General features: G+C 47.3%; 1 protein-coding gene across 4 annotated transcripts in view; it reads right to left on the bottom strand.

Moving 5' to 3' along the window:
• ASTN1 (astrotactin 1) overlaps positions 1 to 16,951 on the bottom strand; it is a 338,979-nt gene that overhangs the window by 160,195 nt on the left and 161,833 nt on the right. For all 4 annotated transcript variants that reach the window (XM_070077167.1, XM_070077166.1, XM_051858230.2 and 1 more), the window contains exon 8: positions 9,604 to 9,688. In XM_070077167.1, the coding sequence (XP_069933268.1) occupies positions 9,604 to 9,688 (85 nt within the window). The remainder of the gene's footprint in view (positions 1 to 9,603; positions 9,689 to 16,951) is intronic.

Here is a 16,951-nt window from a genome sequence, read left to right on the forward strand (position 1 = left end):
ATGCTTAATACGTGATATCAATTAGCATTATGTAAGGGTTTGCTCAAAGTCTTCTGTGACACTGAAGTTGCATTGCATTGTGGTGTTGAATGTGTGGGTCACTAGCTGGTATTTATATAGACTAATTAAAACTACACCAAGTTATAGGGAAATTTGTATTAGAGATGTCTGACCTGGATTCCAGATCTTGAACCACCTTCTTTTAGGTAAAACTGAGGGTTTTAAATTAAACATCAAGAATGACTCCCAGGGCGGGCACTTGACTAGAGACTAGGACACCCACAGCCCATTTTGGTGCGCCTGGGTTTGATTCCCCACTCTGGCTCCTGATTCTAGCTTCCTGCTAATGTGTATCCTGGGAGGCAGTAGGTGATGACTCAAGTGAGAAGTCCGACGCCGGCATGGGAGTCCTGGACCGAATTCTGACGCAGGCTTCTGGGGAGTGGGCTGGCAGACTGGTGCTTGCTGTCCCTGTATCTGTAGCTCTGTCTCTTTCTTTGTTGCTCTGTGTCAAGAAATAGAGGGAAGAAAGTAGAGCTTCCCCATGGGAAATGTTTTGACAAAATTAATGTAGCACCATAACACTTTTAATCTTTTTTATCTTTTCCCTATTTCCTGATTATAAAAGTAATATTGCTCATTGTTTAATTATGAGAGAGAACAAAAGCATATGCAGAATTGAAGGCAGAAGGGGAAGAAAACTCTTGGTGCATAGAAAAAGAAATTGGGAGGAAATACAGCAAAATGGTAATGGTCGTTTTCTCTAAGCATGGCATAATGAGTGGATTTCTTTTTCTATTTATTTTTAAGGAAAAAAAAAGGATAAATAGTCAAAATCTTCGACACTAGGGAAAATGTCCACACTCTGCACACAGTATTCTGCGAGGGGAGCCCAAGGAGGCACAAGGCCCAGGGAGCACTTCTGCAGAAAACATGCGTGCATTCCAAAGAATATATAAATGCAGGCCACTGTCTGGAAAGCATAGGCAAGACATAAAACATTCATTTCTGTAAAATTGAAACAATTTATCTTCCATTCTTGAGCAGATGGGAGGGTAAATTGAGGTTGATTTTTTTTTCACCCTGGTGGTCATGTTGGAGGAAATATGAATGTTCTCGCCTTCAGCACTGTTTAAAATAAGTCTCTTGGTGTGGCAGTGGGAACAGCCAGAGAGGACAGTGTGGGACAGTGTGGTGGAGCATCACCCCTCCCTGGAGGGTGGGCAGGCAGGAAGGGATGCCGATGCGAACCCTCAGTCCTGGGGCGTGGGGTCCAGCAGCATGTGATGACCACAGAACGCTGACTTCCATCGCCCAGCGGGGACTGGCTTTCAGAGTATTTCAGGCACTTCTTTTAAACCTCTGTCTATGCCACTGATGCATCTGTGATATCCACCTGTCGCTATAAAGCCTGACCCCTAGCTCTGTGACTTCGGGCATGTTACTCCCTCTCTCTGGTTCTCCATTTCCCAATCAGTAAAATGCAAGAATCTCTCGGCCACTAGTCTATTGTCTGCTTCTTGTTTTCATGGGCAGGGGATGACATACTGACAACAGGACACCCTGCTAGGGGTGTGGCGATGCCACATCTCTATTAACAACTGCCTCCAAGTCTGCCTGGACTTTACAATCACCTTGAAGAGTTGAACAAATGCATGGATTCTGGAACTCCTCCTTGGTCTATGAAATTAAAATCTCTGAGGGTAGAAATAGCAACCCAGTAATTTTAAACAAGCTTATTTGGTAATATTTAAGAAGCTGTTCCAGCTGGCGCCGCGGCTCACTAGGCTAGTCCTCCGCCTTGCGGCGCCGGCACACCCGGTTCTAGTCCCGGTCGGGGTGCCGGATTCTGTCCCGGTTGCCCCTCTTCCAGGCCAGCTCTCCGCTGTGGCCCAGGAGTGCAGTGGAGGATGGCCCAAGTGCTTGGGCCCTGCACCCCATAGGAGACCAGGAGAAGTACCTGGCTCCTGGCTCCTGCCATCAGATCAACGCGGTGCGCCGGCCGCGGTGGCGGCCATTGGAGGGTGAACCAACGGCAAAAAGGAAGATCTTTCTCTCTCTCTCTCACTGTCCACTCTGCCTGTCAAAAAAAAAAAAAAAAAAAAAAAAAAAAAAGAAAGAAAAAAAGAAAGAAAAAAAAGAAGCTGTTCCATGGACTAGCACGTGGGAGCCACTCACTAGGGTGTATTTTGCTCCTGTGTCATTCTGAGTTACCACGGATGTTATAGTCACCTCTGAGAGTAGAGCAAAGGGCATGGCTAGTAATGACCTCGGGATCAAGATTAGCTCATCAAGGGCCTTTGCGACAATGACAAGAAGGTGTCTGTCTAGACAAATGTGCCCTTGGTCTCACAGCTGGCTTGCCATGCAAGCACAGGTGAGGTTCCAGCCCTCCCTTGCTCTCTGAGCCTGACAACTCTCTGTCAAGGGCAAAGTGTGTCACCATATGCAGCTGAATGACCACACAGCTTGTGTGAAGATTGGGGCGAGTTATACATAATTTTCACTTGAGGAAATCCATAGGATCAGGGCCAGCGCTGTGGTGCAATGGGTTAAAGCCCCGGCCTGCAGAGTCAGTATCCCATACGGGCACCAGTTCAAGTCCTGGCTGCTCCACCTCTGATCCAGCTCTCTGCTATGGGCTGGGAAAGCAGTAGAAGATGGGCCAAGTCCTTGGGCCCCTGTGCCTACATGGGAGACCTGGAAGAAGCTCCTGGCTCCTGGAGTCAGATCAGCTCAGCTATGGCCATTGCAGTCATTTGGGGAGTGAACCAGCGGATGGAAGACCTCTCTGTCTCTGTCTCTGGTTCTACCTCTGTCTGTAATTCTGTCTTTCAAATAAATAAAATAAATGTTAAAAGAAAAAAAAAAGAAATCCATAGGATCAGATGCAGCTGTGGGACACGACCCTGTTAAGGGGATCCTAGGAGATCTTGAGGGAGGAGACCACCTTCAATCTGCCTGGTCACCCAGGGTGGGGGTCTCTTCTCCTTCTAAGGGACAGTATTTCTGCTGGAATCAGTCTCTGCAGAGAGAAGGAACTGGGAACTTCAGCACTAATTCCAAGAACACACTTCCTCTGGACAATGAAATGGGTAGGAGAAAGGACAGTCACCACTCTTCCATTGATTCCTGTCGAACAGAAGATGGAAGTTAAAAGAGGGCAGGTGAAGGGAGGAAGAAAAAAGGAATGGAAAATAAATGACCAAACAAATACACAGGGAACCCTTGTCAGGGGCAGTGACAATGATGACAATGAAGAGAGTGGGATGGAGAGGGACAGAGAATTAAAAGAGAACTAATGGGAAGGTAATCTCATTTGTGGAAGGCTTGGCAATGACAGGAGCTGGGCACAGACTCGGACGTCTGGGCTGGAGGGCAGGGAGGAGGGTGCCCAGAGATAAAGGAGCAGCCCTGGCCTGCAGTCTTGTCTGAGGTTGGAGGAAGGTGAAGGTGAATGGGGCGACTGGCCGCAGACAGCAGCACGGGGGTGGAGGGAGGGGCGGGGAGCCAGATGGTGATCTAGAAATAAACAAGGGGACGTTGGGAAATATCGCATGTCGTACAGGATTGTCTGACTCCATCTGGGCCACATATGAAGAGGTATGGAGCGGCCAAAGAAGGACAGCTGCAGCCTAAGACCGGGGCATGGACCTGGCGCTATGCTCGGCCCGCCAGTCTCTTCTCTGAAATGCTGCAGCTTTTGCGCTTGGTTGTCCCAAAGCTGGCAGGAAGTTCCCAATCGGTTCTAGGTAGCCAGGAGAGGTGAAGAGAGGTTTGGGATCTTTTCGAATTATCAGTGGAGGTTGGTCTCAGTTCAATGTCTTGAACTCAGATGAGTTGCCTCTAGGGGAACACTAAGGATGACATCATTCCTTGAAGCATAATTAAATCACCCCCTGGCAAGGACATGTTTTGAGCAAGACAGGGGGGGCTCAGGGTAACATGGTGAACACAGTCCCCATTCTCAGCGTGTAGAGGAAACTGGATTACAGGTTTGGGACACTTGCTCCTCTTGTCGATTTATCCTCTGAGCATTCACTTCTGGGAGGGTGAGAGGCAGAGAAAAGTTGCAGAAATAGAAGCAGAGGAATAAAAAGCACTTGAGGTGTTGGAAGAGAAGGATATACACATTAAGGCAGCACTGACCTGTGTGTGTGTGTGTGTGTGTGTGTACACACGTGTGTGGACCCAGCTGGAGAGGTCGTGTGAGCAGGCAGGGTGAAGAGGAAGGATTCTCATGAACAGGGCCATTCCTGACCACAGCTTTTAAATCTTTGGAGAAACACCTGTTCATTCATTTTCAACAGTGGGTCTCTTCTCCTCTCATGAATTTTCCCTCTGCCGCCATCCGTCAGCAGAGAAATGTAGTGATATTTTATATTTCTCTAGTGCAGAATCTCCTTGGTGTTGCCCTCTATATCTGAGATGCCACAATAGGAAATCGGACTATTATTTACCAGGAATCTTCCAGTGCATGCATTTAATCTAATTGTGGTATTCTGAAAAATGTATCTAGGGGCCCTTGGGTACACTTTTAATTTAACACAAAAACATCATTATAGCCTTTCTTAATAATCTCCAAAGTAGGGAAATAAATTTGCTTTTTCTCCTCTAATAGTTTCATGTAAATCAATCTTTTGCCTCCTCCACACTCATTTATTGTTTTCATTTCTCATCTTTGAAAATTTTCAATTTGTCCTCACGGTCCTAGCAGATAAACATCAAACATAGACTGTAATAGTCTCTGGCTGTGTCTATGCAGCCACAGGGCTGGCAGGCTACAGAGTTATTCGGGGAATTCATGCACAGTAGACAGAAGACACAGTAAACCACTCCTCTGTGGTAGGACCCTTTCACCCTGGGGCTCCCGTCTGGCAGGCGGGGTCATAGAGGCTGCAGTGGCAGAAAATGATTGATTTTGTTGCCAACCTCAAAGACTGGTGATGTAGCCTCCAACATCCTGTGTTCTTTTAATAACCCATTAGAAAGCCGTCATCCATGACTTTGTCTAAATCTTTGCAAAGCTATTTTTAGCTTTAGTGCTAGGGCCTTCCTGTGTAATGAGTTTGATGATTTTACCTGGACCCTGTCACTGGGGTGAGCTGCACAGAGTGGCTTCACCTCCCAGATCAATACATGTATGTCTCTGCCTCCCTCGCTCCTCACTGGGCATTTTTGGTCAAACTGGAGTGGCCAGAAAATGACTCTAATCCCTTTGATTCTCATAACTTACAGTCTTCAATTCTCTATGAGTCCTTGCTGTTTGGTCTTGCAGACTTCCATCTACAGTATAGTTTTGGAATATGTTTTACTTGAAGATTCCAGATAAATAAAAAGTCTAGATAGTCCCATGATGTTTTGGGTTATTTTTGTCTTTCTGCATTGGAAACAGTTACATTATTAATTATGAAGGGTCCCCCAAATCAATGAGTAGTAGAGGAGATATCCTGCCATTTTTGAACTTCTCTCTCCTACTAACAAAAAATTCGAAGGGCTTGCTAGTTTGTGGGAGGGTCAATGTCCAAAGCCTTAAAAAGAGAGCTCTTGGAGATCTGGTGAGATGAGATCACTTGTCAGCCTCTTCCCTGCCACTGTAAATGACATTCTTAAACTTATACTGAGCTATTTATTTATCATTCCCAGAAAACCCATGTTTGTAATAGCTCCTTTGTACATACTTTTCCCTTTTCTTAGAATTACTTTTGTCAGGTGTCAGACAGAGCAGTTTGAGACTCAACTTCTGGGCTGGCATTTGGTGCAGCCGTTAAGAGCATTTGGGATGCCCGCATCCCATATCGGAGTGCCTGGCTTGAGTTCTATGCCCTCTCCCTCCTATCCAGCTTCCTGTTAATGCAAACCCTGGGAGCCGACAGATGATGGCTGAATACTTGAGTCCCTGCCATTCACTTGGGAGACCTGGATTGAGTTCCAGGATCCTGGCTTTGGTGTGATCCAGACCTAGCATTGTGGGCATTGGAGGAATGAATCAGAAGATCAAGATTCTCCCTCTGTCTGTCTCTGTATCTCTGTCTTTTAAGCAAACTGAAAATACACAAATAAAAATTTAAAAGAAAATCCAACTTCATGAAGCCTAGTCTATGTCCTCCAACCTCATATAAGTCAACCTCAAACCACAATCTCATAGAACTTTGCTCACACTTTTAATAGGTCATAGAGCTCTTGTAATTATTTGCTGTATTATCATCTATCTATGTGAACTATTCCACAGTAGAGGCTACATCTTCTTCTGATTTCTTATGAATAGCATCCTAGCATACCCTGGACAATAGGTAATGGGGTAAATCTTTGTTGAAAACATGGATGAGTGGGAGAATAAGTGATGGAGCATAGTGATGACAATATTCTTTTAAACAAACGGGCTCACTCATAGACACACACACACACACACACACACACCACAGAATCATACAGATACTGCACATGCACACACACACACACCATCCTCACCGTAAACACACACACAGATTCCAGCCCAGGTAAGCTGGAGAACCTCACAGAGGCGGAATAAAGTTCTCTGCCTCACAGGGTCATCCCTTCGTAGGATTTGTATTAGTGCTCTTGATCAAGGTTCTCCCTTATGTGAAACATACAAATGTTTATGGCTACTTTCTCCTGGTACATTAACCTCGATTGTTCAGAGGAATTCTAACTATTCCTACTCTAGGATCTGGTTGTCCTACTTCAAAAGAATGCTTGCTTATTTTAGTGCAGGCAGTACACGAATGCTAAGTGTGAAACACTCATACCCACACATGGGCTGCTTACCTCTACCTTCTGCAACATTATATAAAATATTCAGGAAAATCAAGCATATCATTGATTTTTCCATAATAACCCCAATACTTATCATTAGTTGGCAATCTGTCACGCAGTTTTCAATTCGAGTGACAGTTTTCACATTCAAACCAATTTCAATTAATTTTGTGAGACTCGTTTGAAGAAACATGGCATTAGATCCCTGGTTTAAATCAAGATGTATGGCGGCTTCTGCTTTTCACTTATCTTGTCATTTTAGGAGGAGAAATGCAGTCATTTGTCTGGTGCCTTTTTTATATACATGTAAACTCACGCTGCTTATCAATCCTGGTTCCATTATCCTCAAGATAGTCACTTCTTTCCCCCTCCTAACAGTTACTCCATTATTTTATTAGTGTCCAAAATGAGACCTCATAGACAGTGATGATCATAGAATAATGGAAATTAGAGATGGAAATGACAGATTAGGTCTCCTTGTCTATTTCCCAGGGCTAATGTTCTTGTCAGCCCATAGCTCAGTGCTTCAGCCTGTCTTGTTCTAAATGACACCCATGCTGGGCCTCCACCCTTCCCCTGGAGGCTCTAGTCTACATCCTGTTCACATAGCCAGAGGGAATGGCAAAGCTCCTCCAATTACCAAGTGGAGCCAGACCATCCTAGCATGATCAGTCTACAAGGCAAGTGATGTGGAGGCTTGAGCGATTAACCACCAAATCCAATCACTGCCGAGAGCTGGCCTGGATCATTCAGGGCCAACGTGAAATGATATTTTGTAGTTGTTTCCCTCAGCAGCAAATTTTCAGGCTGAGATGAAAAGGTGGCTATCCATCACCCGCTACAATATTTTACTCCATGAGAATCACGGTCAACTGAGACTATAGCAAATCACGTTAGTTAAATTCTGGCTTCCCGGCAACCAGGCAAACATTTCAGGAGGTAAGAGAGTAGAGGGACCAAGCAGAATTTACATAGCAAATGGCAGTCCTCACTGATACACTGCTGGACATCCAGGAGCCATGTTCTCTGCCCTTCCCTCCAACCTTTACGTAAAAGGTGCCTGTTAGGTGTTTACCCTTCCACATAGACCTCCCGCTAAATTCTGTGCACTGCTTCTTTGATATGACCTCAAATTCAATTGAAACGGAACAATCCTTCATGCCACTCACAGAAAAATGTCACAGTATTTTGACTTCCCCAAGTTTCCTGAACTGGGACTCAAAGTCCCTTTCCCTAACTTCATTCTCTCTTGTCCTTATCCCTCAACTTCAACCCATTGCAGAACATTTGCCCTCTTCTAACATCTGTGGGCATCTATCATGCCTTGACTAGTCATCAGCTGGCTAAGTTCTCAGAGCTGAGTTCTTCTATCCCTTTATCATAAATCACTCTCTGGGACTCCTCAATCATTTTTATTGCTCTTCTCCAAACTCTCACCCATTTGTCACCATATTTATTGTGTGAGAGTCTAGGTTTGGGCTCATCAGAATCAAATAGATGGGGCCAGCCATTGATCTCAAGGAATGAGAACTCTGTGGCAATGTCTAAGAGGGTGCTAGTTTCTTTCCCCCAATCTTGTCAGGCCACAAACCTTACTTAATCAGTCCAAGCAATCACTCTAAGATGGCTTTCACCTTGACTTCTTTCCAGTTTTCCCCTGTTCCACTGATTGCTATTATTGGTTAGCATATATTGAGAACTTTGTCTTCCTACCCTCCTCCATGACCCAGCCAATGCAGAAAACAAACTCAGCATCCAGAACAAAGTAGAAAATTGCTTTACAAAAGCAATACAATCGGGACGGCACTGTGGCTTAGTGCGTAAAGTGCCAGCATCTCATTTGGGTGCCTGTTTGAGTCCTGGCTGCTCCACTTCTGATCCAGCTCTCTGCTATGGCCTGGGAAAGCAGTAGAAGATGACCCAAGTGCTTGGACCCTTGCACCCACATGGGAGACCCAGAAGAAGCTCCTGGCTCCTGGTTTTGGATCCACCCAACTCTGGCCATTTGGGGAGTGAACCAGGGGATGGAAGACCTCTCTCTCTCTCTACCTCTGCCTCTCCATAACTCTGCTTTTGAAATAAATAAATCTTAAAAAAAAAAAAAAAAGCAATACAAGTTGGATGGTGGTGATGATTGCATGACAATGTGGATATGTCACTGAATTGGACAATTAAACATGGCAAAAGTGGTACATTTTATCACAAAAAATGATTCGAAGATATATAAAAACAGAAGTGCAATAGACAAGGTATCTGGTTTGTCTCAGTCAGGTGTACTTGGTGTTGGGGGGAGGAGAGGGAAATTGTCACAGAAATGTGGTAACTGGGGATTAGGTGAAAATACTCTCACTCAACACAGAGGATTTCCTGAATCTTTGCATTTCACCCCTGCTGACAGTCCTGGGGAAAACGAGTTTCTACTCATGTCAGCTTCGCCAAGCTCATCAAGCTCTGGGAGAGCTACACTGGAGGCTGTGTGACTTCGCGTGTCTCCAACAAAATCATCAGCCGAGTTCTGCCCGTAGAATCTGCACAGCTGGCAGCAGCGTGGAAAGGAAGAGAGGGACAGCTTGATTTTCAGCTCCCAGCTGGAGGCTGCAGGGCTGCCAGTCAGAGGCATCAGCTCTTGACTCAGAAATGGAGAGCAGGAGGATATGGACGTCACTGGGATGGTACAAATAAGGAGATGCACAGTGGCATTTTTACCCGATTGCTGTTCAGAATTTAACTACCGTTAGGTCTACGCTACTCACAGTTGATCCTCGTCAGATCTGTGCACAGGAGTGACGGCGTGGGAACTGGCTAGCGCGCCATCCCCTCACTTACCCCTGGTTTGTCCCCCATTCGTTCCGAATGCAGAGATGCTTGTGCACTGGGTCCTTCATGTAACCTTCATAGCAGAGGCATTCCCCTTGGAAGCAGGGCAAGGAAGAAGAGAGAGAAACACAAATGAGTTGACGAACAAGTCTGTGGTCAAGAAGCTGCACGTGAAATGGCCAGACAAAACAGTGTCGCTGAGACACCTGCACAAACGCAACAGTGCCTCCCACGGTGTCACACACTCCCCTCTCCACCACCCACATGGACACACACACCTGACAATGTCTCCAGTTTCCAGTACACGATCATTCCCCCAAGTGGAAGAATCTAGCACGTATGAAACACCTGTCCTACAGCCTCTGTAAGCACAAAGACCAGCAGCTCTCTGAAGGAAGGGACTTCTCCTCTATTTCCTCAATGCTGGTGTACCACAAGACACATAGTAAGTGATCAATACATGCTTAAAGACTGCAAATGAGAGTTATTTCATCCAATATTTCCCAGAATCTCTACGGGGAAGTACGCTGGAAACTTGTTGACAGCTACTAAGTGGCAGAGTTAATATCTGAGTCTAGTCTACCTAATGACAGATTTTTTTTTCTAACCATGCCACACCACTAGCCCACAGAACAATCACTATGGACAGAGGAGGCTACTTACACATATTGTAGTTTTATAGAAACTCTGGATTTTGACTTCTAAGTGAAAATGGCTAATTATCTTGGAGCTGGTAAACAGAAAGAGCATCTAAAACGCTGTAATTTTTTAAAGATATTATTACTATGCTTCATTATCAACTGTTCCTCCTTTGGTACAGCGGGAGGTCCAAGAACCCTCTAGAATTGCATGCAAAAGTGTGTTAAGTATAAACACAATTTTCTCGGGCAGAGTTTCATAGTATTCATTTGATTTACAAGAAAATCCAAGATTCCCAGAAGATTAAGAATCATTGCTCTATTTTGTACAGATATTGAAGGAAATTGTCACTACTTCCTTATACTAATATTTTCTTCTGCAATGCTATGTATCACTGAACTACTGAGAGCAGTTGCACTTCAGCACTAGTTTTTTTTTTTTTTTTTTTTTTTTTGTCTTTAATGGCTGGTTATTTAATTTAGAACTGGTGAAATAAGAGTGTGACTTCCTGAAATTTGTAAATAACCAAGGTGCCATGCCCTAAGGGGAAAATGAGCATACGGTTTCTTTATTTCCCAAGGAGGAGACACTTAGAAAGGATATCAATAGAACAATAGCTTTGAGTTACATTTGTGTTTCTGAAGATGCAATCCAGTGTAAATGAAACGCAACAGATTCACTGTTGAGGGGAAGTGACTGGCAGGGTCCGAGCAAGGAAGGTTTTGAGTGGATCATAGCTCAACCATCCATTCCCAGACTGACCCCAACCCACCTCCATCAGGATCACACACTTCCAGGTCACACTCAATTTTGTCTCCCACACTCACCAAACTCAATGTGCTGAGGAGTGGAATGAAAATAAGTAATTTCTTAGTTTGTGAAAAATCCACAAAAAGTATTGTATTGGTACTTTGTCTCCTGTGAGGCAAATTCTGCCTTCCACCTAGGCTACTGTAGAATCTATTTGTTCACAATGGGCTCACATTTACTGGTTTCAGCGTTGCAGAGTCATATCTAGGAATGGTCAGGGAGCTAGGAATCAGCCCTAGGAAAGCAGAGCTTGAAAGTAGGTGGAGGAGGACCACGCTCTCCAGGGTACACTGTCTCTCTGATAAACACAGCTCCAAAGAAGCCAGATGTCATGGAGAGCATCAGAGAGCAATTACCAGCAGCGACCTTTGACCCTGACCAAGACCAACTGCCGCATGGACCCCGGACCACAGCCTGCACAGGGCAGAGAAAGCTTAGTTTTCCCCTAAATGAGTAGGCCTTTCATAAATGCTGTGTAATGAGAAATCAATCCATTAATTAAAGGGATTGTCTTAAACTTAACAGATAACCAGCACCCCCTACACTCAGACACCCAAGCCAATTAATGGGTCAAGTGCTCAGCATTGTTTCTCCCCTAGGGAAACACACTCTCCTGACTGTCCTTGAGGACTGCGGGGGTTCGGGTTTGCCATTAAAAAACAAAACAGGAAGTATTCTCAGGAGGGTGCCAAACCCATTACTCTGACTCTTAGAACAGTCTCAACTGGTTGCCTTGCCTAAATTTAAGGGCTGAGAAAAAAGGGAGTCCTCTCCCACATTTCATCTCTAGTTACCACACAACATGTAAAAATAAATGCAGTAACAACTCTGGGTTCAAGCAGAGCCTGATTTTCCTAATGATGGCAATACCGACGATTTGTATAGTGCATTTACCTTCTCAAATTGCCTTCGCAGTCATTATCTCCTTATGAGGCTCCCACCATTCATTACTACGCAGGACGCACTGCTGACAACAGATACAGCTTTCCTCCCTATAATGGCAAATGCAGCCCAGAGTCATGGAAACAGAGAGATTTCCAAACATACTAGGCTACAGTCTGAGCACATCCAAAATTTGCCTCTCAAAGGATCCTCAATACTGGAACCTATCAAGCCAGTTTGACCATCTACACTGAAAAGAGTTCGGATAGGATGAGGCAAGTTGCTATGGCAACCAACTGCTAAATCTTGACTTTAAGAGAGGTTTTGTGCAAGCGCAGGCTCCGACTGTTAGCTGTGAATTTTAAAGACCCCACAAGGGTGTTGGATGCCCTCCTAAGCTAGAAGTGTTACAGTTTCTGCATCTGCCGTGACAGATGGCGGGGAACACATGAGGCGCCGACTTGGTGGTGGTACACATAGGAATCGCATGGAGATGTGTCATGGCCACAGCCATGGAGACAGAGTCCCACGCAGGAGGCACGCAGGCAGCCACACTGCCAGAGAGGAGAACCCCACAGAGAGAGGTCGCTGCAGGGTCTGAGGCAGGCTACACCGAAATTGGGCCAGGAGCCCTGAGGGCACAGGCCTGGAGCAGCCCTGTATGACAGCCCATGTCTTGGGCCATTTCCCATGCTACAGAGGAAGGGTGAGGCACAAATCTCAGACAGCCTTGAAGCCAGCACTCCTCAGGCATGGTGGTGTGCCAGGAGCTCTTCACCAAGTAAATTCAGGTCAAGACCAAAAGGCCTGGGTCGTCTCTGAGCATCAGGTAGCGGCTGGCTTTTATTAAATGGAATTGAATGTTCTTGGTCTCAAACGGGAGACCTTTGCAAGGCGAGTGGATTTGGGTAGTATCTAATTGTCTGGTGTCTCCGCTATGGCGACGTCAGGCAGGAGGCAGGCCTAGGGACAAGGACTTGCACACACCTCCGGCAGGGGACACAGGGCTGTGTGCCAGCAGTACATCTCGAAAATGCTTTCATGGTGCCACAAAGATGAGTATGGAAAGACTGCGCAATTTCAGTGGCAGGAATGAAATGAAGACTGAGGTACTCTGCAAACTGTTTTTTTTTTTTTTTTGACAGGCAGAGTAGACAGTGAGAGAGAGAGAGAGAGAGAGAGAGAAAAGTCTTCCTTTGCCGTTGGTTCACCTTCCAATGGCCGCCGCCACGGCCGGTGCGCTGCGGCCAGCGCACCGCGCTGATCCAATGGCAGGAGCCAGGTACTTATTCTGGTCTCCCATGGGGTGCAGGGCCCAAGCACTTGGGCCATCCTCCACTGCACTCCCTGGCCACAGCAGAGAGCTGGCCTGGAAGAGGGGCAACTGGGACAGAATCCGGTGCCCCAACCGGGACTAGAACCCGGTGTGCCGGCGCCGCAAGGCAGAGGATTAGCCTAGTGAGCTGCGGCACCTGCTGCAAATTGGGTTCTAAAACCCAGGGAAGGTGAGAGGAGAGGGAGGGGGAGGGGGAGGGGAGGGGAAGGAAAGGGGGAGGAGGAGGGGGAGGGAGAGGGGTAAGAAGGGAAAGGGGAGAGGGCAGGGGAAATGGGGAGGGGAGGGGGGGAGGGGAAGGTGGAGGGAAAGAGGAGAGAAGAAAAGGGAGAGGGAAGGGGAAAGGGGAGAGAAAGGAGGGAGGGGGAGAGGGGAGGGGGGAGGGGGAGGGAGGCAATGGCTTAGAGCAAGGGATACAGAAGAGAGCTGGACTGGGTCTGGAAGTCAGGTCTGATGCCCCCTGGCAGGTTTAAACATTTCCTTGTGGTTGGGTCTGGTCTACGGAAAGACCTGGACAGAAGACATTTCAGTGAACATCTTGGATGGAGATTAAAACTTGATTTAGCTCAGAATCATGGGCTCCTTGCAGACCCATAAAAGCTACATATCTTGAAAAGGGCAATGAGGGTCTGTGGCCAGGATTGATGGGGCCTGTGAAATTAAGCAGGTGTACAAAGCCTTCACAGCTGCCTGGGTGGCCAGAACAAAGGCCAGGAATGGAGCAGAGAGAAAAAGCGCTGAAACCAGTAATCTGTATTTCCATCAGGGAGTGAAGCAAACACAATCTGACAAACGCACGACAAAACCCCTTAGAGAATTCAGGAAAAGCCAGCCTCTGGCTGGACTCAGTGGGGCACTGCGTCATACCACCAGATTGCTTTACACGTAGCCCACCTTGCCCAGGGCTCCAAAAGTGGGACGTCTGGGAGGGCTCCTCACTACAGTTGGTAAAGTGTTTTCTGGGGGCTGGGTTCTGCTGCAACTACTTGAAAGCAGGATTCTCAGCCTCCCACCCTGGCCCCCTCCCTGAAGAGTGAATGCTACGTGCAGGGTTACATAACGAACAGGAGGCCTGGAGTCAGCAGCCTGTGTGTGAAATCCAGCTAGGCCAGGACCAGACAAGTGACTTGGGCCAAGGGGTCCACATCTCTAAAATGGGGTGAAGAGCGTCATGGCGAAGCTTCACCTGTGTAACCCGTAAACTGTGGTGCTTGCCACCTAGTAAGTGCCCCGTAAGCATCACCTGTCCTGTTCTTACCGGTTTTACTGTTCCCACTGGTTCTCCCTCTGGGCAGGCAATGTGGAGGTAGAAGATGGTACGTTTTCTGAAGTTATCAGCAGGTGCAACGTAAGTGACCTGCATCCTGAACTGCTAACCAACCAAACAAGGAACAGACCTCATCAGTTGGGAACTGCTAGGAGAGGGTCCTGGTGCTCAGTGGACGATGAGAAACCAGAGAAAAATCTGGGGGCATGTGCCTCCCATTTCTCAGATGCACTCCCATGCCAACCAGAAAGCCTGCAGAGCCTTGCTAATGATAAGAACGCTCGCCAGCGCTCACTGTGTGGCAGGCATTGGGCTAAGAGCCTGAGGCTCTTTCCACCCTCCCAGCCAGTGTGCTGCTAGCGTGTGAATGCAGTGAGAAGCTAGAGGGGGAATCAGGTCAGCAAGCGGCCTGCAGCTCCAGTTCTTCCTGGATTTCTGACACATAGAAGGTCTTCATATCGGCTGGGAGGACGTGAAGACAGAGCACCACGGTACTTGGTTTTCTCTCTTTGTCTTCCCTTCCCTGGTGTATGAGTTTTCAATATTGCCACAAACATAAGAGGGTATGAAACACTATTCTGCAGGACAGAGTGTGCCGTGGGTGTCGGTGTGCTGGCTGACACCCTGCATCTGTGTGGCTGTGCCCCCTTCTGGGGGCTCTGGGGGAAATGTTCCCCAAACTTCGCCATCTTATGGAGGTCATCTACATTTCTTGCTTTGTGTCCCTATCCTCCAACTTTTTTATTTTTTTGACAGGCAGAGTGGACAGTGTGAGAGAGAGACAGAGAGAAAGGTCTTCCTTTGCCGTTGGTTCACCCTCCAATGGCCGCCACAGCTGGCACGCTGCAGCTGGCGTGCTGCAGCTGGCACACTGCGCTGATCCGAAGCCAGGAGCCAGGTACTTCTCCTGGTCTCCCATGGGGTGCAGGGCCCAAGCACTTGGGCCATCCTCCACTGCACTCCCAGGCCACAGCAGAGAGCTGGCCTGGAAGAGGAGCAACCGGGACTAGAACCCAGGGTGCCGGCGCCGCAGGCGGAGGATTAGCCTATTGAGCCGCGATGCCGCCCCCATCCTCCAGCTTTAAAGCCTAGCTGAGTCCCTCTCCCATCACTCTACTCTGACCTGGTCTTTTCCTTGCTCTTCCATGTTTCAGGGTCCTTTTGATTCCATGGGGATAATCCAAGATCATCTTTCTATTTAAAAGCCAGTTGTTAGCCAATCTACCCCACATGCAACTTGGATTCTCCTTTGCTGGGGACCCTCACACAGTCACAGAGTCTGGGGAACAGGATGTGGGCATCTTGAGGAGTCCACTATTCTGTACCTGGTACTCTGGAGCTCTGTGCTGGTGACGTGGAAACACACGCTTGCCTTTGAGATGCTCCGAGGAAGGATGCTGAGAGCCCCAGCACCACAGTCCCCTCCTTTGCACTGATTGAGCATCTCTGTGTGTGTGTGCATGTGTGTGCTTGTGTGTTTATAGATGCGTGTGTGTGTGCATAAGGAAATACACAAGTGCACTTGCACAGTTCTGCACATCCATATGGGCGGACGCCTCAGAATGGCTGGGAAAGCACATGTCCCAACACTATGACATTTCCAAGTAAGCTAACTGGAGGACTGCAAAAATAACGTTGTCTTGACTTGAAGCCAATTCCCACACTCGGCTCTTTGGAGAGAGGCTCTAGGGTGGAGTGTGGGAGGCGATGAAGTCCCTTACTGATGAGCGCGTGGGATGACCACATCATCCCCTGTGAGAAAAGAAGCAGGGTGGGGGAGAGGGGGCTCTCCAGCTCCAGCATTAAGGAAAGTAAGGGTCTTGCGATCTCGATTCTCAGCTGCTCCCCCAAGTGAAGATGGGGCACCTTAGCTCTGTTTGAGGGGGCGGGGTTTGGGTTCTTATTTTTAGTCTTTCTTCATGGCTTTCCAGTTGGAAATTCATCTCAGATCTTGGGAAGCTATTTGCAGGGGTGGGGCTTCTCAAAGCCGTTTCAGCAAGGATTAGAAAAGAGACATCTGGGAGGGACTCAAAGTGGATGGAGCTTCCTGGCACATGCAACAGTGGGGCTCGGCCATGACTGCTGCTTAAGTAGCTTTGAGTGACAAATATGTTGGATCTGACATGTCTGTGGAAATTGAGCAAGCCTTTATAATGCCACCTCTGTTCTGATTCCATGACAGATTAAACACACACTCTCAGAGCCTTAGGGAGCTGTGAGACGCAGGGTAAGTCACGTGACTTCTTGTGGAATTCCACTGCTGATCTCAGGTAAGGAGATGGTTCATCTCGAAGACCCCTATGCGTGTGAAATGCCAGGCCCTTCGTTCCGTGTGTCACTAAAGGCACTCCCCGTCCTTTACAGCTCAAGCATCCAAGACACTCTGAAGACGCTGTTCTCAGAAGTGAGTTTAACAACGGAGATTG

Source organism: Oryctolagus cuniculus, chromosome 7 (genome assembly GCF_964237555.1).
Source record: "Oryctolagus cuniculus chromosome 7, mOryCun1.1, whole genome shotgun sequence".
NCBI classification, from domain to species: domain Eukaryota; kingdom Metazoa; phylum Chordata; class Mammalia; order Lagomorpha; family Leporidae; genus Oryctolagus; species Oryctolagus cuniculus.